Raw genomic sequence first — 25,202 nt, forward strand, 5'->3', positions numbered from 1 at the left:
GTGTACAATGCAAATGGCAACAACAGTGACATTGGTGGTATTATTAATGAACTATCACAGAGAATTCCTACTAATGAAAAACTGGTTACAACAGGTGATTTTAATGCACACAGCAAATTTTGGTGCAAATGTGACATTGTGAACTCATCTGGAAGGAGCATGGAGGAGTTTTTGTTAGAATCCCAAATTTAACTTGCCACTCCCAAAGGATTGCCAGCCTGTAAAAATCATGTTACTGGTAGTCACACTACAATTGACTTGGCATTTACTAGCCCTAACTTAGCCACAAGGACTACTGTTGTAATTCCAGAGCATAAACTGCTTTTCGTTATCATTCCCTTGTATCAATCAGCATTGGGGGCCATAATGTCAGTAGTAATCCAGCACCATTAGAAGGTACAAGCACTCCTTGCTTTCGATTGAAGAAAGCAAATGGGCATGAGTATGGGTGCCAACTTGAAGAATTATCAATTCAGGCATTAGTGGATGCACAAACATCAACAGCAAAGTTAGGAAGCAAAGCCAATTTCTTAATTCAGCTCTACACCACATATATTAGGTCAAAGTTGGAATATGCAGCTGTAGTATATCATCCTGCAAATAAGTCATCTCTTAAAAAGCTAATTGTGATCCAAAATACAGTAATGAGGATTGCAGTTTGCAGTTGAAAATTTGACAAAACTAGTATATATATATATATATATATATATATATATATATATATATATATATATATATATATATATATATATATATATATATATATATATATATATATATATATATATATATATATATATATATATATATATATATATATATATATATATATATATATATATATATATATATATATATATATATATATATATATATATATATATATATATATATATATATCTATCTATATCAATAAAGCTTCTATTACACAGTAGACTTAGCTAACTAGTTTGCTATTGGAGTCTGAGCTATATGCAAATGTTTAAATTAGCCTACCAGTGGCTATTACACCTCACATATATAATGTACTTCAGCCTGAATTAGTCAGCTAATAAGAGAAATACATTTACTTATAGAATTAGCTAACTAGTTGGTTATTAATATACCATATATATATAAACTTTAGTTTAAAACAGCAAACTAGTCAGCTATCAATAGTTTCTAAAGTTTCACATGTTTAGATTAGCCAACTAGTTGGCTATTAGATCTCACCTATATATACACTTCAACCTGAATGAGCCAACTAGTCAGCTAATAAGAGAAATGTATATACTTTATAGAATTAGCTGACTAGTTGGCTATTAATATCCTTGTTTATATATAAACTTTAGTTTAATTTGCCAACTATAAAGTTCCTAATACACAGTAGAATTAGCTAACTAGTTTACTATTAAAGATTCAGCTAGGCCTATATACGCATGTTCAAATTAGCCAACAAGTTGGCTAGTAGATCTCACATATATATACACTTTAGCCTGAATTAGCCACTAAGAGAACTACACATACTTTATAGAGTTAGCTAACTAGTTGGCTATTAATATCCCATGTACATATAAACTATAGTTTAAAATAGCAAACTAGTCAGTTATCAAAGTGATTTGAAGTGCCAATTACTTTAGATTTTCTCTTCCCCATCATTTTGCTATGGGCGGCTGGGAGGAGTCAGAGGCGGGAATATGGAACATCTTGTTTTCTGCTCATCATCTCTACATGATATTTAGACTATTTGGCTAATATCAAACTGCTTTGTGCATAAATGTCCTAAATATAGCCAACCAGTTGGCTATTAAAAAGCAGTTTAAGTATACAGAAGAATGTAAAAGATTGAACCAGTTGGCTACTGAATTGAGTCTATGTATATACAGGAAAAGAAATTAGTAAACTAGGACTGTCTGTCAACAAGTGCTTACAATTCCTCTTTTAATGAGGGAGGGGGCAGGGATAAGGTTGTTGACTTAACCTTATTTCAGGAAAAAGGGATAAGAAGAGGGTTGGGGAAATTGCATTTAGAAAGGAGATGGCCAGAATTAAGATAAAATATGATTATTTTAGCAGAGTGCAAATTATAATTGATTTGAAGTGGCAATTAATTTAGATTTTCTCTTTCCAATCATTTTGGTAGGATTGGGCAGGAGGGGTGGGGATGTGGAATATCTTGCTTTCTGCTCATTATCTCTACATAATATTTAAACTACTTGGCTAATATCAAACCACTTTATGTATAAACATCCTAAAAATAGCCAACCAGTCAGCAATTGCAAAACAGTTAAAGTACACAAAAGAAGATAAAATAGTGAACTGGTTGGCAACTGAATTGAGCCTATGTATATACAGGAAAGGAAATTAGCAAAGTATGATTGTCTGCCAACAAGAGCTAACATTTTTTAACAGAGGGGGAAGGGTAGGCACAAGGGTGTTGACTGGATTTTATTTAAGGAAAAGAGGGTAAGAGAAGGGTTAGGGAAAACAATGTTAGAAAAGCAGTGGCAAGTATTAAGAGAAAGTGTGATTATTTTAGCAGAGTGCAAATTATAATTGATTTGAAGTGCAAATTAATTTAGATTTTTTCTTTTCCATCATTTTACTATGATTGAGTGGGAGGGGCCAGGGATAGAGAATATCTTACTTTCTTTTCATCATCTCCAGATAATATTTAGACTACTTGACTAATATCAAGACAAATATCCACCACAGAGCTATATAAAAAAAAGTATAGGTTATGTATAGAAAACAAAATTGAATTTTTTATGTGGGGGGGGGGGGGTGGACAAGTTAGCAGAATTTAGTTTTGGGAATGAAAGCTATAAAAGGGCATTAGCAAGCCAAGATTGCCTGCCATAAAGAGGATGTACACTTGCAAATAGTCTTCTGTTTGAAGGGAAGGGGGCATCTGGTTGTATCCCCATTGATAAGCCACTTCAGGTACTTAAATTAAAAAATTCCGCAAGAATTAATCTTCAAATCCATCATGCTGATATATGCATACTCTAAAAATTTATTGGGGATAATTGAATAAAAAACTATAATGCACTTTTTACTTAAACAAAACAACAATGAACAATATGTTGAGTTTCTTGTAAACAAATAGCATCTTGGGAGTAATGGGGTAAATATTGTGCTTGCCTTCTCCCATTCAGCAAAATGAATATATTATTGGTAAAGTTTCTTTCTCTTACATTAGGTCTTCAAACTGGCAAGGTTTTTTTCTGCCACTTAATTTAAAAGTTAAGAAAGCCACATAATAGTTTTTGATAGTATAGTGGAAATAGAATTACTGAACAAAACATTGCCAAAAAACAATGTTAGCTAACAAATCACAGAAATGTAATAATTTAATGAGACCTTCAAAAACACAAAGAATAAATAGTGAGATAACCAACTAGTTAGCTAATTCTGTTATATAGGCAATTAGGAACTGTATTGATAGCTAAATATTTGGCTATTTCTGGCTGAAAGGTATATATAGGTGAGATCTTAACAACCAACTAGTTAGCTAATTCCTCAAGTATATTAGAAATTTTATCAATAGCTGATTAGTTTGCTATTTTCAACCAAAGTTTATATATACATGGGATATTAATAGCCAACTAGTTAGATAATTCTATAAAGTATATACAGTTCTCTTATTAGCTGACTAGCTGACATTGAGTGGGACCCCAATAGCAGGACAATCTAAAATTGCCAGATATGTTGAGTGACTTCAAATTAGAAATCCGGTGAAGGGCAGCTGAAGGAAAACTATGAAATAGGTTATTACTTATGTCCAAATCTTCAAGTTGATCTAATCTTGGAAATAGTAGGTTCTAGGTGAATTTTTCTTTATGTCCTTATTTATGCTACCAAGTAAAATTGTTATATGGACCACAATGAAAGAACTTAAAGGATAAGGTCATTATTATAACGCCTATTAAGTCTACCACATTGGTGTGCGCAAAGTTCATGAGAATGTAAACTTAAAAAGAACAATTAATTTCTTTCATGTTTTGCCAAAGATAGATTTATTTTTAATAAAACTTACATCACTAAAAAGCATGAATTCTGTTTTTTTGATGAAGCAGAGAAGAATTTTCCTTTTAAATTTCAGAAAAGAATAGTTGCTAAAATTGTACTAACATACCTGCTAGGAAAACAGAGAGATTGCTCCTAGAGAGGGTAAGAGAATCACTAAATGCAGTTTCAAGATGGCTAAGAGTGAATCAGCTTAAGGTGAACCCCACTAAGAGCACATTTCTTGTATTTTTCAAGGACATTGAATTATTATCCATGGATACAGCACATAACATATGAAGATGGTGTGACTGAACGTTAAAAGTTAGTAAAGTATCTTACTGTTATTATGCATGAAACTCTCAGTTTCTGATCTCATATTGAAATATTGTAAAAAAATATTGTAAAAAAAATATTGTAAAAAAACTCAAGCAAGAAAAAAAAAATATTGTAATATGTTCCTTATATTTGCAAGTATAATGGAGTATCTACAAGTACACCAATTTGCATTAATAGTGGTCAATCAGAATATAGCACTCATTCGGCCACTGGGTTCAGGCTGAAGTGTATATATAGGTGAGATTGAATAGCCAACTGGTTGGCTAATCTAAACATGTGTTTATAGCTTAGACTTTATTAGCAGACTAGTTAGCTAATTCTACTGTGTATTAGAAACTTTATTGATAGCTGACAAGTTGAACATTTTAAACTAAAGTTTATATATAGGCCTACATGGGATATTAATAGCCAACTAGTTAGTAAGTTCTATAAAGTATATACAGTTCTCTAATTAGGTGACTAGTTGGCTAACTTAGGCTGAAATGTATATATATGTGACATCTAATAGCCAAATGGTTGGCTAATCTGAACATGTGTTCAGATTATATAGCTGAGACTTTAATAGCTAACTAGTTAAATAATTCTACTGTGAATTAGAAACTTTATTGATAGCTGACTAGTTGGCTATTTTAAACTAAAGTTTATATATACATGGGATATTAATAGCAAACTAGTTCTATAAAGTATATACAGTTACCTAATTGGCTGACTAGTTGGCTAACTCAGGCTGAAGTGTATAGGCCTATATATGTGAGATTTAATTGCCAACTGGTTGGCTAATCTTAACATGTGTTCAGATTATATAGCTGAGACTTTAATAGCTATCTAGTTGGCTAATTCTAAAGTGCATTAAAAACTTTATTGATAGCTGACTAGTTTGCTATTTTAAACTAAAGTTTATATATACCTGGGAACTTAATAGCCAACTAATTAGCTAATTCTGCAAGTGTATTTAGAAACTTTATTGATAACTGGCTATCAATCAAGAAACTTGATTGATAGCAATTGGCTATTTTAAACTAAGGTTTATAATAGTTACCTTGATATTAATAGCCAACTAGGGCCTAGTTAGGTAATTTAAAAGTGTATAGCCTATATAATTCTATTATTAGCTGACTAGTTGGCTAATTCAGGCTGAAATTTAAATAGAGATGAGATCTAATAGCCAACTGACTGGCAAATTTAAAGATTCCTATAGGCTATGTACACTTTCATCAATTTTAGCCACCTAGTCAGCTAAAAAAAAAATTCTATATATAATGGTTGGCTAAGGTTTTTATCTCTATATATAAACTAGGCTAGGTCAATATCTACCAAATCATATTATTGAGTTAGGAATAAAGTGAATACACCACTTGATGCCTTTTTTTATGCTGATTACAAATATAATAAGCATTTCCATCAGAAATGAATTTCAGCTCCCCCCCCCCTATATAGGCTATACCTAACCTAACCCTGAATTGGCATATATAGGGGGGAGCTGAAATTCATTTCCGATAGAAATGCTTATTATATTTGTAATCAGCATTAAAAAAGGCCTTGAATGGTGTATTCACTTTAGTCCTAACTCAATAATATGATTTGGTAGATATTGACCTAGCCTATTTGCTATCTTGAAAATTACTCTTTTTGGGTGTCACATAAGCTGATATTGGTCAATATCTACGAAATCATATTATTGAGTTAGGAATAAAGTGAATACACCATTCAATGCCTTTTTTTATGCTGATTACGAATATAATAAGCCTTTCTATCAGAAATGAATTTCATCCCCCCCCTATATAGGCTATACCTAACCCAAACTAACCTGGTCAATATCTACAAAATCATATTAGCCTATTGAGTTAGGACAAAAGTGAATACACCATTCAATGCCTTTTTTATGCTGATTACAAATAGCCTATAATAAGCATTTCTATTGGAAATGAGTTTCAGCCCCCCCCCTCTATAGGCCAATTCAGGGTTAGGTTGGGTTAGGTATAGCCTATATAAGGGGGGCTGTAATTCATTTCCGATAGAAATGCTTATTATATTTGTAATCAGCATAAAAAAGGCATTGAATGGTGTATTTAGGCTACTTTATTCCTAACTCAATAATATGATTTCGTAGATATTGACCCCTAACCTAACCCTGAATTGGCCTATATAGGGGGAATCTAATAAGCAGGCATTAATATTATATATATTGACCATAGGCTAGCCCATTATCTAAAATTATGCCTTCCTTTGTAAAGAAATCGAGCCAACACCTAACCTAGGGAATGGGTTAATATTCCTTAATTACCCCCTTTTCTTGGTTAATCACACTGTCCAAAAGGCTTATTTTTCTATGTCTCATTATTAATACGCTATTAACATCAATCAGAGGTCAAATTCTGCCAATTTTGTTTAAAAGCTCTGTTTCTTCCTTCAAGAACTTTGAATTTCTCTTCCAATATTGACACTTTGACTTTACACTTTGGCTTATTACTTTACCGAAATGTCTAGGTCAAAAAGTATGGGTAACTTACAAGTTAGCCATACTCTTTGGTCTAGGTTAGCTGTCCTAAAATATTCAGTCTTTTTCCCTCCACATGTGTAGATGTGTTATAATTTTCTGCTAAACAAAACTGAACTAAACTTAACCTGACTAGGTTAAGACTGGGCATAAAAGGTCGGAGTCGTTCCGATGCTTTGAGATGGTTTGGGGTCTCCGCTCCGCTATTTTTTCCTTTTCCGTCCCTATCCTCGAAAGAGGAATCCTGCTTGCATGTCATCAGGGTGAACCTTTCATGAGTTTCCCGAACCAAAACCGTGAATGCTAACAGCGCAGCAGGATGATCTTTAAAAGAGGCACCCCTCGAAGAAATTAAAGCCTAGTAAATGACGAAGCATTTGGGCTTTATCATGGTGGATGGGTGGCTTGTATGGGTTTGTTCTCTTTTGGAGGACTGTTTTGGGCTGAAAAAGCTCCTAATAGCTCAGTTATCTATTATGGGTTGCTTCCTTGTAGTAGTATAATGTTTATAGGGATGAATATATAATGAGCCGGAGAGCTTAGCAGATTATCTGAGGCCTGAGATTCTCTGAGCTGGATCTAGACTTTTGACAAGAGAGGAGGATTGCTAAGTATGAAAATATATGTTTTGACCAAGATTGGCCCAGGATTACACAAAGCCTCCATTCAACTAGAGGTCACAGGGACTTCTTGCTGTCCAGTTAATGTCGACTTAAGCACCTCATATGGACTTAATAAGATTTGTTAGTTTCCGTCCAGCACTGATTCTGGGATAATTGCTTTTCCTGGGGCCCAAATAATTTCAATGTTTTAAAGAATATGAAAATTACTACTTGGAATGTTACAAAGTTCAAAAACAACTATCGTATCGACATTTTGACTGACAAGTTTGCGTAAAGGCTTGAGCTGGTTTTATTAGGAGGTTGAGAGACTCATATCCCATGGATAGGACACACACAAAATTAGGTAATTTAGAATCTATTTACTAAGGCAGGAAGAATGGGTTGCATAGAAAGGTAGTAAGCCTTATGATGAACAAGGAAGCTGCTAATTTTTTTTTTAGGTTAGGCAAGTCTTAGTAATAGAATGCTAGGTGCTCATTTTATGACTAAAAAGTGCAGAGTATCAGTCGTTGTAGTATATACCCCTGTAGAGTCGACTAATGAAGATAGTAGTGACTCAGAGGAATTTGAGTTACAACTAGAGGAACAAATGGACAGTGTCCCAGGTAAATATGTGTTATTTTTATTAGGGGATTTTAATGCTCAGGTCGGTGGAAATAGGGATAGATGGTATCCTAGCCTAGGTAAATTTGATATAGGATAAAAAAAAACCGTAATGGTTACAGAATGCTGCAATTTTGTAGGTATAACAATCTAGTTATAACCCATAAAGTATTTGATCATACAATGGCACATAGGTTAACATGGTATTCACATGACGGTAAGACAGCTAAACTTATTGATTGTGTTATTGTAAGCCAAATACTGGTGGGATCAATACAAGATACTACAATGAATATGAGTGCTGCTATTGATGTTAAGAGTAAAGATCACCATCTAATAGTGTCTAGGGGTAATATAAGGCTGACATTTAGGATTGGGGAACTATCGTCTAGGAAGCTATGACGTTTGTTTACTCCATGATGAGAATTTGTGAGAATCTTTCCAGAAACAGTTGAAAACTAGACTGGGGAATTTGAAGTTTATCAATGTAGAAGAGGGATGGACTATTTTTAGCCAAATAGTTTGTGAAGTCGTTGATGGTGCTTTAGGTAAGAAAATTAGAAACACAACTAGAAGTATTAGTGAAAATGCTTGATGTTCAATAGAGAGGAAGAGGGGCGTGTACATAAAAAAATTGGTCGTGATTGATCATATGAAAATAAGAGGAATGTATAGAAAGTAGAGAATACATTATAGTATAAATGAAGGAAGAGTGAAGTGGAGGCGATGGATAAAATTGCTGAAGATCTGGAATAAGCAGAAGAATTAAAAACTGACAGGGAATAAATAATCTGGACTTGCTCCAGTTAAATTTAGGAACGGGACTACAATTAGTGATAAGGGAAGAGTTAAAGAGAGATGGGCAGAACGTTTTGAGAATGGGCGTGACCGTGATAGAGCTGTAGAAAAAGTTATAGAAACGATTGGAAAAGTTTGTGACACTTTGGATGTGAAGGAAGATTTATTTTGTGAGAAAAAATTAGCGACAGTACTAAAAAGATTAAAAAATAAGAAGGCCCATATGCCTATAGTGCGGTAAATGAGTTTTTTTTTTAAATATGGTGGTTATGAAGTTAGAGATAAGCTACTGAAACTTGTTAATATAATTTTGAAAAGTACCCAGCAAATTTATAAAAACTCTAATTAAGCCGCTCTACAAGAAAGGTGATATGAGTGAGTGTGGTAATTATAGAGACATTAGCTTGGTTTCTGTAGGAATCAAATGGTTTATGATGATACTTTTTGAGCTTAGAGATACTGTAGGTAAACTTTTAAGGTAAACGGTCTATCGACCAGAACTGAGACCTTGAAAATTGCTAAAATATGTCAAGATCAAGTGAAACTCGAAATTCAAACCAAGTTAAAGTATCTTTAAACCACTATAAATCCGAAAGAAGCTTTAGCTGAAATTCAACTGCTAAAAAATAAGGTGATGATGCTGGACAATGGTGATCACCGGAACAATATTATTGCTTGGAACCTGAGGAAAGAGGAAAGTACTAAGAAACTTGCTGATTTTTTTTAACCGTCTATTTTTGACCAATTTGACCTATCTAGCTGTAGTACGAATAGTATTAGAAGAAGCACCAAGTCTTATTTTGTTTTTCAATGATTTCTTTTTCTTTCATGAAATTTTATTTACATTAAGTCTACCTTCATATCCTTCAATGATTCTATTTCTATTCTATTTGCAGATATAGAGGTCGCTTCATATTCACTTTCGAAAGTTTTAACAAAAAAAAATATAGTCTTGACCTGATAGATTTTAGAAAGTAAAAGAACCTTAAACATCAGAAAAACAAACTTTACCTGAGACAATGTGGCGAAACAGGAAGCACAGTATATTTCCGTAATTTTGCCATTAACAAGGCTTACCTATTTACTTGATGATAAGGTTATAAAGGTGGTATATTTCTATTAGTGTTAATTTGGAACATATTAAGAAGAGTAATGGACCCTTGTTTTTGGCGTTTTTTACATTAAAAACGAGCATGGATTGATTTAAAAAAATTATCTACTCGAAATAAATAGCGAAGTTGAAACTTAAAACGAGTAACAGTTTTAAAGTTACTAAATAAAATATAGTCTTTTTTCCAAATTATTAGAGATGGGCAACCCCCCCCCCCCAATGTCCCTCCCAAACAACACCACTGATAATAGGCCTATGTTTAGATTTAGTTCAACACTCCCTAAAATCTTCACCTTAATACCGGTAGTCTTCTTGGACACCAAGGGTCAAACAAGTCCTTCTTTCCTATCAACAAATACCATGTGTAAACAATAGATGAATTGCATAACTTTCAGTTCTTGCCCCTTGGGCTGTGGAGGGAGGGATGTTATCCTCAGTAGCATAGTTATTAAACCTTTTAACGGTACTGAAAAAATGGCTATCAAATTTCCATCTGATGTATTTGGGGGAATAAGTTGCGTGGGGTGGGGGAGGGCAGATTGTCCCCCAGTCACTGTTGAATCTTAAAAAGGGCACTTGGGCTATTGCTTTTGCATTGAATGGACCCCCTCTGAAATTGCTATTACAACTCCGTCCACACGAAGGGCCTTGGTAAAAAGAAGAAGTAAGGAGCGACCCGGCTCAATAGTAACCGAAACTCTAAAAACGAAATTTTGATACCAACAGATACATCAAAACAATAAGATTTTTATACTGATTTCAAATAAATAAGTTTCATCAAGTTTAGTCTTGCCCAGAAAAAGTTACGCGCCTGAGAAAATTTGCTTTATTTTCGAAAAAAGGGGGAAACAACCCCCAAAAATCATAAAACTTTAATGAAACTCTACCATCAGATTCAGCGTATCAGATAACCCTACTATAGAAGTTTCAGACTCCTCTGCAAAAATGTGGAATTTTGTATTTTTTGCCAGAAAAAGATCACGGATGCGTGTTTATTTATTTATTATTTTTTTTTCCATGGGTGATCATATTAATCCAGTAGTCCAAGAATATCACGAGAGGCTCATTCTAACGGAAATTAAAAGCTCTAGTGCCCTCTTTAAGTGACCAAAAAAATTGGAGGGCAACTTGGCCCCCTCCCACGCTCATTTTTTCCCGAAATCACCCAATCAAAATTTTCAGATAGCCATTTTGTTCAGTTTAGTCAAAAATCTAATAAATATGTCTTTGAGGATGACTTAATCCCCCACAGTTCCCGGGGGAAGGGTTGCAAGTTATGAACTTTGCCCATTGTTTACATATAGTACTGGTTAATGAGAAGAATACAGACGTTTTCAGGAGGGATTTTTTCTGGGGGGGGGAGGAGGAGGGGGTTACTTGGGAGAATCTGTCCATGGAGGATATTTCCTTGGGGGAGGGGACTTTTCTATTAAGGGGGTGCCGGATTTCCCAGCATTGTTTAAAAAGCGATAAGAAATTAAATTAAAAAAATACAAGTTTTTTTTCAACTGAAAGTAAGGAGCATCATTAAAACTTAAAACGAACAGAAATTATCTCATATATGAGGGGGTTCGCACGTGATTCGAATCACGTGTGATTCGAACAAAATTCAAACTTAGCGTAAAGGGCGAGGAATTGACTAGGGGGCGAACCCCCTTATATACGTAATAAAAATATGCGAATATAGAAATTCGTTACGTAAGTTAATTCGTAAGTTACGTCAGAACAAAATTTTGAGAAAGCCATTTAGCCGAAAAAAAGTAAAATTAATATGGAAACTTCGTTTTAATTATTCATGTACGGTGAGCCAAAACCAAAGCTGCATTAATTAAAAAAAGTTCAGTAATTAAATAAAAAAGTTTTTTTTTAACTGAAAGTAAGGAGCGACATTAAAACTTAAAACGAACAGAAATCATTCTGTATATGAAAGGGGCTGTCTCCTCCTCGCTCTTTACGATAAAGTTTGAATCTGTCTCACAACTTAATTTTTTTAAAACAATAAAAAACTTTGGCGTAAAGAGCGAGGCGTTGAGGAGGGGACAGCACCTTTCATATATGGAATAATTTCTGTTCGTTTTAAGTTTTAATGTTGCTCCTTACTTTCAGTTAAAAAAAACTTTTTTTTATTCAATATTAATAAAAGCCGCAACACCTGATCCAGGGTATTAGAGAACTCTATTGTAGATGTCTCAAGCTCCTATCCACAAAATGTGAAATTTCAAATTTTGTGGATAGAAAAGGATTTGAAGGCAACTAGTCCTCCTCCTATGCCCCCAAAGACAATTGTATCTGCTGACCAGTAACTATACCTCTATACTGTGACAAAGTTGATTAACTGTGACTTAACTTCCGGATTTTGTCACCAGCCATCAGGTGAATTGAACTTTTTAACTCTTTATATTAATCAAACAAATGACTAAAGGACAACCAAATGACTTATAGAGAGTGTGTCCTGAGTGTAGATTAAGGGCAACAATCAATTGCCTGGTATGTAGTACTTGCAACTCTTCCATTCATGAGTAATGTGCGGGGATAAAACGTTCCCAGGGGAAATAAGAACTGGTTATGTTTGGATTGTTCCTCGAAACAAAACACCACCAAAAATCAAGAATATACCACCCCTAATTCTTCGAAAGCTAATGATACCCCACGACGCCGATTGTCAGGAATAAATTCTTCAAAAGCTAGTGATACCCCATGACGCCGATTGTCAGAAATAAATTCTTCCTTAAAAGAAATTTTAGATGATATCAGGTCGCCCCCCTTGCCAAAGGGATGGTAAATATTTCATTGCAGCCCAAAGCGAGTGTCAGACTACTCCCCTACCAGTTTTAACCAGTGTTGCCGGTTGCCAGACTGATTTTCTGCTAGAAACTAAAGATGCCAGTACCCAGACGGATTTTGAATCTAATTGTGAACCTTCTAATGATGCCTCCTGCCAGACTGAAAATTTTCCTTGTGACAACTGTGATTCCAGCCCCCTATTTGACCCTTCCCTCCCCTCCCTCTTAGTGCTGAAAAAAAATTAGAGTTCATTACCAACGAAATTTCTACTTTCATTGATCTTAGGGGGAACATAATTAAGAACGCATTTAAGTCTGTGAATACAAATCAACAAATCGCTAATTCGACGCCAACTGCAATTCAATTCAGAAGCAAAAACTCCAAAGATATGAATATTAATGAAAGCAGGTGTCAACTCAAAAATCAATTTAATCGGTGACCTACTTCCAGAAGTAAGTGACAACTTAAATGAGAATTCAATCAATGTTCCAGAGGTCAGTGACAATTTAAGTGTGAACTCAGCCAATATTCCAGTTCCAGGGGTCAGTGACAACTTGAGCATTATTAGTAAATTGGTTCCTGAAGACAAATCAGGGAAGAATTCTATTGCCTGCCGATTTCACTTGGCCAACAAGTGTATAAAAAAGAGTGATTGTACCTTTGTTCACCCTTGTATGTCTTTTTTAACTACTGGTCACTGTAACGACAATTATTGCTCCCTTTCCCATTCCAAACCCTGCCATAAATTTCAAAGTGGCCTATGTTTTGAAACTAAGTGTATGTTATTACATTTGAAAAACAGGGATTATTGAGCTATAGCCAGGCGCAGTAAATACGACGACCCCTTCCATATGAAGTGCCTCTGGGAAAAAAAATCAGAGGCAACACTGTAGCGTTGTCTATAGTAAAGGCCATCCGGCTCCAATGTTTTATTATTATTATTATTTTTTTTTTCCCAGAGGCACTTCATTTGTAAGGGGTCGTAGAAACTTCAAAGGGGTCTCATCCGATTTGAAATCAATAGTTTTAGTGCCCTTTTTAATAGTCGAAAATAATTGGAGGGCAACTAGCCCCCCCAAGCCCATCATTCCCCCAAACACACCCAATCAAAATTTTGAGATAGCCATTTTGTTCAGCATAGTTGGTTTCCAGATAGAAAATATATTTTTTAGGAGGACACTCCCCTACAACCCTCAGGGCAAGGGTTTTAAGTTATACCCTGGGGGCATATAAGGTTTTTATAGAAGGCATTGTCGTAGAAACTTTAAAACGGGCACATTCGATTGGAAATTAAAGAGCTAGTGCCCTTGTTAATAGTCGAAAGTGAGTGGAGTGTAACTAGCCCCCCTCCCCCCACGCCCATCATTTCCCCAAACACATCCAAGCAAAATTTTGAGATATCCATTTTGTTCAGCATAGTTGATTTCTGGATAGAAAATATATTTTTGAGGAGGACACTCCCCCACAACTCTCAGGGCAAGGGTTTTAAGTTATACCCTGTGGGCATATAAGGTTTTTATAAAAGGCGTTGTCGTAGAAACTTCAAAACAGGCTCAATCGATTGGAAATTAAAGGGCTAGCCCCCTTTTTAATAGTCGAAAGTTATTGGTGTGTAACTAGCCCCCCTCCCCCCAAGCCCATCATTTCCCCAAACACATCCCATCATAATTTTGAGATAGCCATTTTGTTCAGCGTAGTTGATTTCCAGATAGAAAATATATTTTTGTGGAGGAAACTCCCCCACAACCCTCAGGGCAAGGGTTTTAAGTTATACCCTGGGGGCATCTAAGGTTTTCATAGAAGGCGTTGTCGTAGAAACTTCAAAAAAGGCTCATTCGATTGGAAATTAAAGGGCTAGTGCCCTTTTTAATAGTCGAAAGTGATTTGAGGGCAACTACCCCCCCCACGCCCATTATTCCCCCAAACACATCCAATCAGAATTTTGAGATAGCCATTTTGTTCAGCGTAGTTGATTTCCAGATAGAAAATATATTTTTGAGAAGGACACTCCCCCATAACCCTCAGGGCAAGGGTTTTAACTTATGCCCTGGGGGCATATAAGGTGATTATAGAAGGCGTTGTCGTAGAAACTTCAAAACAGGCTCATTCCATTGGAAATTAAAGGGCTAGTGCCCTTTTTAATAGTCGAAAGTGATTTGTGGGCAACTAACCCCCTCTCACGCCCATCTTTCCCCCAAACACATCCAATCAAAATTTTGAGACAGCCATTTTATTAAACGTAGTTTTATGTTCTGGAAATTAGGTCTTTGAGGATGACAACTCCCCCATAGCCCTCAGGGCAAGAGTTGTAATTTAAGGATTCATTTCCCCAAACACATCCAATCAAAATTTTGAGTTTGCCATTTTGTTCAGCGTAGTTGATTTCCAGATAGAATATATTTTTGAGGAGGACACTCCCCCACAACCCTCGGGGGATGGGTTTTAATTTATACCCTGGGGGCATATAAGGTTTTTATAGAAGGCGTTGTCGTAGAAACTTCAAACAGGCTCATTCGATTGGACGTTAAAGGGCTAGTGCCCTTTTAATAGTCGAAAGTGATTGAAGTTTAGCTAGCCCCCTCTCCCACACTGATCATTTCCCCAAACACATCCAATCAAAATTTTGAGACAGCCATTTTGTTCAGCGTCGTTGATTCCAGATAGAAAATACGTTTTTGAGGAGGAAACTCCCCCACAACCCTCAGGGCAAGGGTTTCAAGATATGCCCTGGGGACATATACGGTTTTTTACAGAAGGAGTTGTCGTAGAAACTTCAAAACAGGCTCATTCGATTGGAAATTAAAGGGCTAGTGTCCTTTTAAATAGTCAAAAGTGATTGGAGTGCAACTTGCCCCCCCCCCCCCCGACACCCATCATTCCCCCAAACACATCCAATCAAAATTTTGAGATAGCCATTTTGTTCAGCGTAGTTCATTTCCGGTTAGAAAATATGTTTTTGAGGACGACACTCCCCCACAACCCTCAGGGCAAGGGTTTTAAGATATGCCCTGGGGGCATATAAGGTTTTTATAGAAGGCGTTGTTATAGTAACTTCAAAAAAGGCTCATTCGATTGGAAATTCAAAGGGCTAGTGCCCTATTTAATAGTCGAAAATAACTGGAGGGCAACTAGCCCCCCCCACGCCCATCCTTGCCCCAAACACCTCCAAACAAAAGTTTTAGATAGCCATTTTGTTCAGCATAGTTGATTTCCAGATATAAAATATATTTTTGAGGAGGACAATCCCCCACAACCCTCAGGGCAAGGGTTTTAAGTTATGCCCTGGGGGCATATGAGGTTTTTATAGAAGGTGGTGTCGTAAAAACTTCAAAAAAGGCTCATTCAATTGGAAATTCAAAGGGCTAGTGCCCTTTTTAATAGTCGAAAGTGATTTGAGGGTAACTAACCCCCCTCTCACGCCCACCTTTTCCCAAAACACATCCAATCAAAATTTTGAGACAACCATTTATTAAACATAATTTTAAGTTCTAGAAATTAGGTCTTTGAGGATGACAACTCCCCCACAGCCCTCAGGGCAAGAGTTGTAACTTAAGGATTCTCCGAATCCTCCCCATTATTTCTTATGGAAGGGATGGTTGTATAAACTTTGGAGAGGTCTCATTTGACTGAAAATTGAAAGTTCTTGTTCACTTTTTAAGAGTCAAAAGAGATTGGAGGGTGACTAGCCCCCCCCCCCTCCTCCCCACCCTACATGCCTCAGATAAAAATTTTGTGATAGACATTTTGTTTAAATAGTTCAAAGTTCTGATAACAAAAACTCCGGTGTCGACACAGCCCACCGTGGCTCGGGGGTAGGTGTTGTAAGTTATGCCCTGGGGCATAACTTATTAAAGGGGGTTTCTGACTTATGAGAAGGGGTTTTGTATGGGAAGAACACATAGGAAATCTATTATAATTATTCAATTATAAGGTTAAAATACATACTCTAAGATAGATATAAAATTGCTTTGGCGCACAAAATCCTATTAAGGTCAATTTCAAACAGTCGTAATCCCTTTGTGTAAGCAAGTGAAATGGTCTAAACCCCCTTATTGAAGCTATTTTTTCAATCCATTCATTGATGTCAATCGCTGTCCACAAGTTATGCAAGCTGTATATTCTTCATATATAAGGTTTTTCTCAAAGAGGTAATCGTAGAGACTTTGAAAAAAACCTCATTCGATTTAAATTGAAAGTTCTAGATCCGTTTTTTAAAGTCAAGAATAATCGAACAGTAAGCACCCCTCCCCCCCCCCACGTCATAAAAACTTGAAACTTTTTGCGATGAAAAACGAACAAAAATGAGTTAAAAAAAGTTTCCGAAAAATAAGTTCTTCAAAGAAAAGTAAAAGCCATTTTAAAATTAAGCTCAACAGATACAAATAGCTGTTAAAATTCAAACTCAAAACGACCAGAAATTATTATTAAAGAATAAATGAAACCCGAAACGAACAGAAATTAAATAAACAATCATAGCAAAAAACCTACAACAAGTAATAGTATAAATGAATAAATAGATTTTAAAGCGAGTAATGCTTAGATTGAATACGAAAATCAAGCTTAAAACGAAAACAAACATTTTGCTATTAAAGTATAAATGAAACATAAAACGAACAGAAATTAGATAACAATCAATGCGAACAAACATACAATATATAATAATGTAAATGAATAAATAAATCTTCAAACGAGTGAAACTTAAATTGAATATGGAAATCCAGTTTGAATCAAATAAAAATAACTACAAACAAGAATTTGGGTATCGCCTCACTGCAGAAGCCTAAGACCTACTGCGTCATTGGCACTTTACTGAAAACGAATTATATTACAAATGTTTTCTTTTGTACTTAATATTTAAAATAAACATTAAAATTACAGTAAAATTTTGAACTGATGAGCTGTTAGCAATTAATATCATTATGCATCAAATATTCATTTTAATTTATTAGTTCTTTTCAAGATTTGTCAAGACAAATATAGTTTCACTACAAGCAAAATTTGGATACTGCCCCCTTCTTTAACTGTAAAAACCTAAAGCCTTCTGAGTCATTGGTGCTTTCATTAATATCATTATATATCTAATATTCAATCTCATTTTGTTTATACTTTCCAAGACTCTTCGAGAATCATATAGTTTTGCCATTTTTTTTAACTCTGCCATTTTTTCTAACTAATCGTGTTAATTTGTTATGAAAACATTCTATGGCTTCTAGGCATTTCTATTTGAGCGGAAAACTGCACCTCAAACTTTGTGGAACATGCATTTTCTTGCATGAAACACCAAAATATAATAAAATGTCAAGTTTCGGAGTGTTCTACCACTCACAAGCAAGTGTTTACTTGCTGTTTGTTCGCATTGATTGTTATTTAATTTCTGTTCGTTTTAAGTTTCATTTATACTCTAATAGCAGAATATTTGTTTTCGTTTTAAGATTGATTTTCATTTTCAATCATAACATTAATTGCTTTAAGATCTATTAATTCATTTATGTTATTTTTTATTGTATGTTTTTCGTTATTACTCTTTATTTAATTTCTCCTCGCGTTGGATTTTATTAATTCCTTGGTAGAAATTTATAGTCGTTTTTAATTTTAATTATAACATGTATTTTTGTCTGCTGATGTTAATTTTAAAATAGCCTCTATTTTTCTGTGAAAAATTTATGTTTTGGAAGTTTTTTTTAATCAATAATGATAAGGCATTGTAGCAGCATGGCTTTTGCTATAGATAACGCTATGGCATTGCCTCTAGTGAGGAGCTCGTAGAAGAAGGCCCAATAGTTTTGACTGTACAAAACCTTCCAGTTGTTGGCCCGGTTTTTAATGATTTTATTGTGAAACTAAAAACAATACAACGTCGAAACCTTATTGCCTTTATGGCCATAAGGAAATCCTTTTATATGGAGGCAAAATCTACAAACAGAAAAAAAAATTCTTTTAGTATATAGAAAGAATTGTATAATTTTTGCAGCTTACAAACATATCCTTCAACTTTCGCGGCAAATGGAAGGAGATTAGGGGGTCAGGGGTCTTGCACTGGGGTGGAAGAGCAGGTAAGGCGTTGCCTAGCAAATTGAGGAATATTTAGAAAAAGACTAAATAAAACGTTAAAGTCTTATGGTATTTATGACCTTTGGTTTTGTATTGTCAAAGACTTAGTAACAGAAAACATAAATAAAAAAAAACAAACTAAAATAGTTTTATAAAAGAGGTAACCATTAACAAGCAGTATATAGAGCTATCCTCCTATTTGCGCAACAAATGGGAGGAGGGGTCGGGTTTAGTGCAAAGGGGTGGGCGAACGAGACTGGCTGTGCAAAACCTTCTAGCTGGTGGTCCTGTTTTTACTCATATTATTGCACAACTAAAAATACAATAAAACATCGAAACCTATCTATTAATATATAAATCTATAATACTTTTTCTATCTTAAAATCGACTACGCTGAAGAAAATGACCCAAATTAAATCACTATCGAGCGATGAGATGGACACTAGCCCTGTGAATTTTCAATCGAATGAGCCTAGTTTTAAGTTTATATAACAACGCCTTCTATAAGAACCGTTAAACCCCCCGGGCTCAAAGTTAACCCCTTGCCCTGAGGGTTTTGTCAGATTGTCTTTCTCAAAAATATATTTCTTATCTGGACATCAACTATGCTGAGCGAAAGGGCTATCCCAAAATTTGAGTGGATGTGTTTGGGGGAATGATTAGCGTGGGGGGAGGGGGCTAGTTGCACTCCAATCATTTTAGAATGTTGAAAAGTGCTCTAGCCTTTTAATTTCCAGTAGATTGAGTCTCTTTTGAAGTTTATACAGGCCTACATTCTATAAAAACCTTAGATTTCGCAGGGGCATACGTCAAAATTTTTGTCCCAAGGATTATTAGGGAGTGTCCTCCAAAATATATTTTCTGTTTGAAAACCAACGGTGCTGAACAGAAGGGCTACCTCAAAATTGTGATTTGATATGTTTGGGAGAATGATGGGCGTAGATGGGGGGGGGCTAGTTATCCTCCAATCACTTTCGATTATTAAAAAGGGCACAAGCCCTTTAATTTCGAATCGAATGAGCCCCTTTTGAAGTTTCTACGACAACGCTTTCTATAAAAACCTTATATGCACCCAGGGCATAACTTAAAACCCTTGCCCTGAGGGTTGTGGGGGAGTTTCCTCCTCAAAAATATATTTCTTATCTGGAAATCAACTACGCTAAACAAAATCGCTATCTCAAAATTTTGATTGGATGTGTTTGGGGGAATAATGGGCGTGGGCGGGGGGGGGCTATTTGCCCTCCAATCACTGTCGGTTATTAAAAAGGGCACTAGCTTTTTGAATTTTCAATCGAATGAGCCATTTTTGAAGTTTCTACGACAACACCTTCTATAGAAAATCTCATATGCCCCCAGGGTATAGCTTGAAACTCTTGCCCCGGGGGTTGGGAGGAGTGTCTTCCTCGAAAATATATTTTTCTCGGGAAATAAACTACGCTGAACAAAATGTATATCTCAAAATTTTGGTTGGACGTGTTTGGGGAAATGATGGGCGTGGGGGGGGGAGGGGGGCTAGTTACACTCCAATCTAATTTCGACTATTAAAAAGGGCACTAGCCCTTTAATTTCCAATCGATTGAGCCTGTTTTGAAGTTTCTACGACAACGCTTCTATAAAAACCTTCTATGCCCCCAGGGCATAACTTAAAACCCTTGCCCTGAGGGTTGCAGGGGGAGTGTCCTCCTCAAAAATATATTTTCTATCTGGAAATCAACTACGCTGAGCAAAATGGCTATCTCAAAATTTTGATTGGATGTATTTTGGGAAATGATGGGCATGGTGGGGGGGCTAGTTGCACTCCAATCACTTTAGACTATTAAAAAGGGCACTTGCACTTTAAATTTCCAATAGAATGCGCCTGTTTTGAAGTTTCTACGACAACGCCATCTATTAAAACTTCATATGCCCCCAGGGCATAACTTAAAACCCTTGCCCTGAGGGTTGTGGGGGAGTGTCCTCCTATTTCTATTTTCTATCTGGAAATCGACTACGCTGAACAAAATGGCTATCTCAAAATTTTGATTGGATGTGTTTGGGGGAATAATGGGCGTGGGGGGGCTAGTTGCCCTCCAAACACTTTCGACTATTAAAAAGAGCACTAGTTTTTTGAATTTCCAATCGAATGAGCCTGTTTTGAAGTTTCTACGACAACGCCTTCTATAAAAACCTTATATGCCCCCAAGGCATAAATTAAAACCCTTGCCCTGAGGGTTCTGGGGGAGTTTCCTCCTCAAAAACATATTTTCTATCTGGAAATCAACTACGCTCAACAAAATGGCTATCTCAAAATTTTGATTGGATGTGTTTGGGGAAATGATGGGCGTGGGGGGAGGGAGGGGCTAGTTGCACTCCAATCACTTTCGACTATTATAAAGGGCACTAGCCCTTTAATTTCCAATCGAATGAGCCTCTTTTGAAGTTTCTACGACAACTCCTTCTATAAAAACCTTATATACCCCTAGGGAATAATTTAAAACCCTTGCCCTGAGGGTTGTGGGGGAGTGTCCTCCTCAAAAATATATTTTCTATCAAGAAATCAACTACGCTGAACAAAATGGCTATCTCAAAATTTTGATTGGATATGTTTGGGGGAATAATGGCCGTGGGGGGGGGGGCTATTTGCCCTCCAATCACTTTCGACTATTAAAAAGTGCACTAGCTATTTGAATTTTGAATCGAATGAGCCTTTTTTGAAGTTTGTACGACAACGCAATCTATAGAAACATTATATGCTCCCATGGTATAACGTAAAACCCTTGCCTTGAGGGTTGTGGGGGAGTGTCCTCCTCATAAATATATTATCTATGTGAAAATCAACTACGCTGAACAAAATGGCTATCTCAAAATTTTGATTGGATATGTTTGGGGGAATGATGGGCGTGGGGGGGGGGGGCTAGTTGACCTCTAATCACTATCGAATATTTAAAAGGGCACTAGAACTCTCGGTTTCCAATCGAATGAGCCCCCTTTGAAGTTTCTATGACGACCCCTTCCGTATGAAGTGCCTCTGGGAAAAAAAATAAATATATAATAATAATAATAAAACCATTAGAGCCATATGGCCTTTACTATAGGCAACGCTACAGCGTTGCCTCTGATAATCGTTTGATGCAAGTGGCTCTGGCCAAAAACTGTTCAAATGTTAAGAACCTTTTGAAGGTACAATGACATTTTCTTTATATAATCGTTTGATGTAAGTGGCTCTGGCCAAAAACTGTTAAGAACCTTGTGAAGGTTTAATGCCATTTTCTATATATAATCGTTTGATGCAAGTGGCTCTGGCCAAAAACTGTTCAACTGTTAAGAACCTTTTAAGGTCCAATACCATTTCCTTTATATAATCGTTTGATGCAAGTGGCTCTGGACAAAAACTGTTCAACTGCTAAGAACCTTGTGAAGGTTTATTGCCATTTTCTTTCTATAATCGTTTGATGCAAGTGGCTCTGGCCAAAAAATGTTCAACTGTTAAGAACCTTGTGAAGGTTCAATGCCATTTTCTTTACATAATCGTTTGATTGAAGTGGCTCTGGCCAAAAACTGTTAAGAACCTTTTGAAGGTTCAATGCCATTTTCTCTATATAATCGGTTGATGCAAGTGGCTCTGGCCAAAAACTGTTCAACTCTCAAGAACCTTTGAAGGTTCAATCCCATTTTCTTTATATAATCGTTTGATGTTTGTGGCTCTGGCCATAAACTCGTCAACTGTTAAGAACCTTGTGAAGGTTTAATGCCATTTTCTACATACAATCGTTTAATGCAAATTGCTCTGGCCAAACATTGTTCAACAGTTAAGGACCTTGTGAAGGTTCAATGCTATTTTCTATATATAATCGTTTGATGCAAGTGGCTCTGGCCAAAAACTGTTCAACTGTTAAGAACCTTTTGAAGGTTCAATGCCATTTTCTTTATATAATCGTTTAATGCAAGTGGCTCTGGCCAAAAACTGTTCAACTGTTAAGAACCTTGTGAAGGTTTAATGCCATTTTCTATATATAATCGTTTGATGCAAGTGGCTCTGGCCAAAAACTGTTCAACTGTTAAGGACCTTTTGAAGGTTCAATGCCATTTTCTTTACATAATCGTCTGATGCAAGTGGCTCTGGCCAAAAACTGTTAAGAACCTTTTGAAGGTTCAATGCCATTTTCTTTTTATAATCGTTTTATGCAAGTGGCTCTGGCCAAAAACTGTTCAACTGGTAAGAACCTTTTGAAGGTTCAATGCAATTTTCTATATATAATCGTTTGATGCAAGTGGCTCTGGCCAAAAATCTTCAACTGCTAAGAACCTTGTGAAGAATTCACTTTTTGAATCATTTTCTCTGTCGGATCGTTACTTTCAGTGCTTTCCCATTTTGGAAAAAGATAAATTTGTCCAAAAATTATTCTATTTTTTTATGGAGCTTATTTTACGACGGGAAGAATTTACTTTCCTGACGCTAGATATAAGAGGTGTAGTTATTTCACAGCAGGATAAACTCGCAAGATTTTCAGAGCTTTGAATGAAGCACGAAAATTGGATAGTAATCTCTTGTGACAGATTTTCTTAGATATAGAAATAAGTGAAAATTGGGTTTATCAGTTCACCGGTGTTCTGATGTACAACCCAGAGATCAATCCTGAAAGTAAGAGTACAATCCAGGTGCATTGGGTCATTTTTCTCTATATGCATTTGGCCCTTTTTTAGACAAGACCGGGGTATAAAAGACTCTTCAAGAAAATTTATTAGTTTTACTACAAGCAAAATAGAAAGCTTGGTCATTGGCACGGAAATATTGAATGGCCTCAGAATGCCCAAACATCAAAATCTGGTAGCTCTTAAGTTTGGTGAAAACAGCAGCACATGCAAAGCATGTGCTGCTGTTTTTCAAAGGAGCACAATGAACATTGACTTCTTTGCTTAGTATATTGGTAACCTACCGAAACTGTCATCTCTTGATATATCAAGGACTCAAAGTTGAGTATTCAAGCTCTTAATTGTCAGAATCTGTAGCCTTTTCGTCTAACCAATTTAAGGCCATCGGCACCAAAAAGAATCACTGTGGTGATTCTTTGGTGATCCTTCATCCCCCAGGGGATGAGGTGAACCAATTTAAGGCCATCGGCACCAAAAAGAATCACTCTATCTCGTCCATTAAGAATGTTTTTAGTTTGTGTGGCCAAACTGTTTAGAATTAAGATGGTGGTTTTGATTTAGCTTGTAGAACTCGGATAATAGATTCGACTAAACGAGAGAAAACTAAATGTCAACACTGAATTTCTCAATTATATTAGAAAAACCATTACATTTCTTTAAGTTTGGGTCTGAAATAGAGATAATCAGTTTTAATTAGACATACATCACCAGAAAGGGTGAATTTTATTTGTTCGATCAGTCGGAGTAAAATTTTAGAATCATGTCGCCTTTACCCATACGTTACAATGGATAAAGTAAAGTTTTAGTGATGTTGGAAAAGTCAAGAAATTTTCTTAACCTTCTTGATAAAGCGGATGTGACGGCACCGGTTGTGTGACGTCAAATAACATTTTTTTTTGTTTCATAGCCTCTTTTTCTCTCTGACTTGCTCCATCTATTCTAATTTCATTTAAAATTGCTCCTCAGTGATTGTTCAGTCACTAGAAGCAAAGCCTGATGAACAACTGATATAAAAAAGAACATATGGTATACACTTATGTGCGAGTTGGAAAAAAATTGTTCCCCCGCCCTCTGGTGTGAAAAAGTAACCCATCTTAACCTACTCTCTCCAAGCAGTAATACTGCCCCTGAAAGCTTCCACTCAATTATCTGCATGGGTAACATGGTCTAATACTGTTTGTACTCCATAAGTGCAACTTTTATCAAAAAAATTACTCCATGCAAATAAAATAAAAGACGATATACGAGGAATTTTATGAAGACAATGGATAACACAATGAATGCAACATAAGCAATTATTTTAACTGTAAAAGCAGTAGCATCTATCAGCAAAATATGTTATAGGAAAATAAAAGTAACTGGCTCAAGACGACTCATTGATAAACCAAATTTTAAAGCTAAAGTCATAATAAAAATAAAAAAATTGAAATTCTCAGCGTCCTCACCTCACATAGATTCAGCCAAGATTTAAGATTCATTTACTAAAAATAGCTGTCGTAGTTACGGCTGACACCGCAACTAAATTACGCTACCCTTTAAAACAATATATATATATATATATATATATATATATATATATATATATATATATATATATATATATATATATATATATATATATATATATATATATATATATATATATATATATATATATATATACTAAGTAAAATCACGGTAGACATAGTATAATGAACTTGCTGCCCCTATGTACCCAAGGACTTTTGTTGGGGGCAATGCACTCTTACCTGGCCCTTATATAAGCTAACGGGTTGAG

At 35.7% G+C, this 25,202-nt stretch overlaps 1 protein-coding gene across 1 annotated transcript in view; it reads right to left on the reverse strand.

Moving 5' to 3' along the window:
- Positions 1-6,740, reverse strand: part of LOC148953775 (WD and tetratricopeptide repeats protein 1-like) — a 76,749-nt gene extending 70,009 nt beyond the window's left edge. The window contains exon 1 of the mRNA XM_089085895.1: positions 6,611-6,740. Coding sequence (XP_088942021.1) covers positions 6,611-6,664 — 54 coding nt within the window. The 5' untranslated portion in view covers positions 6,665-6,740. The remainder of the gene's footprint in view (positions 1-6,610) is intronic.
- Between the last annotated feature and the right edge of the window lie 18,462 nt (positions 6,741-25,202).

Source organism: Artemia sp. Qi Xiang Cuo, chromosome 3 (assembly GCF_049724085.1).
Source record: "Artemia sp. Qi Xiang Cuo chromosome 3, ASM4972408v1, whole genome shotgun sequence".
In the NCBI taxonomy this organism is placed as follows: Eukaryota; Metazoa; Arthropoda; class Branchiopoda; order Anostraca; family Artemiidae; genus Artemia; species Artemia sp. Qi Xiang Cuo.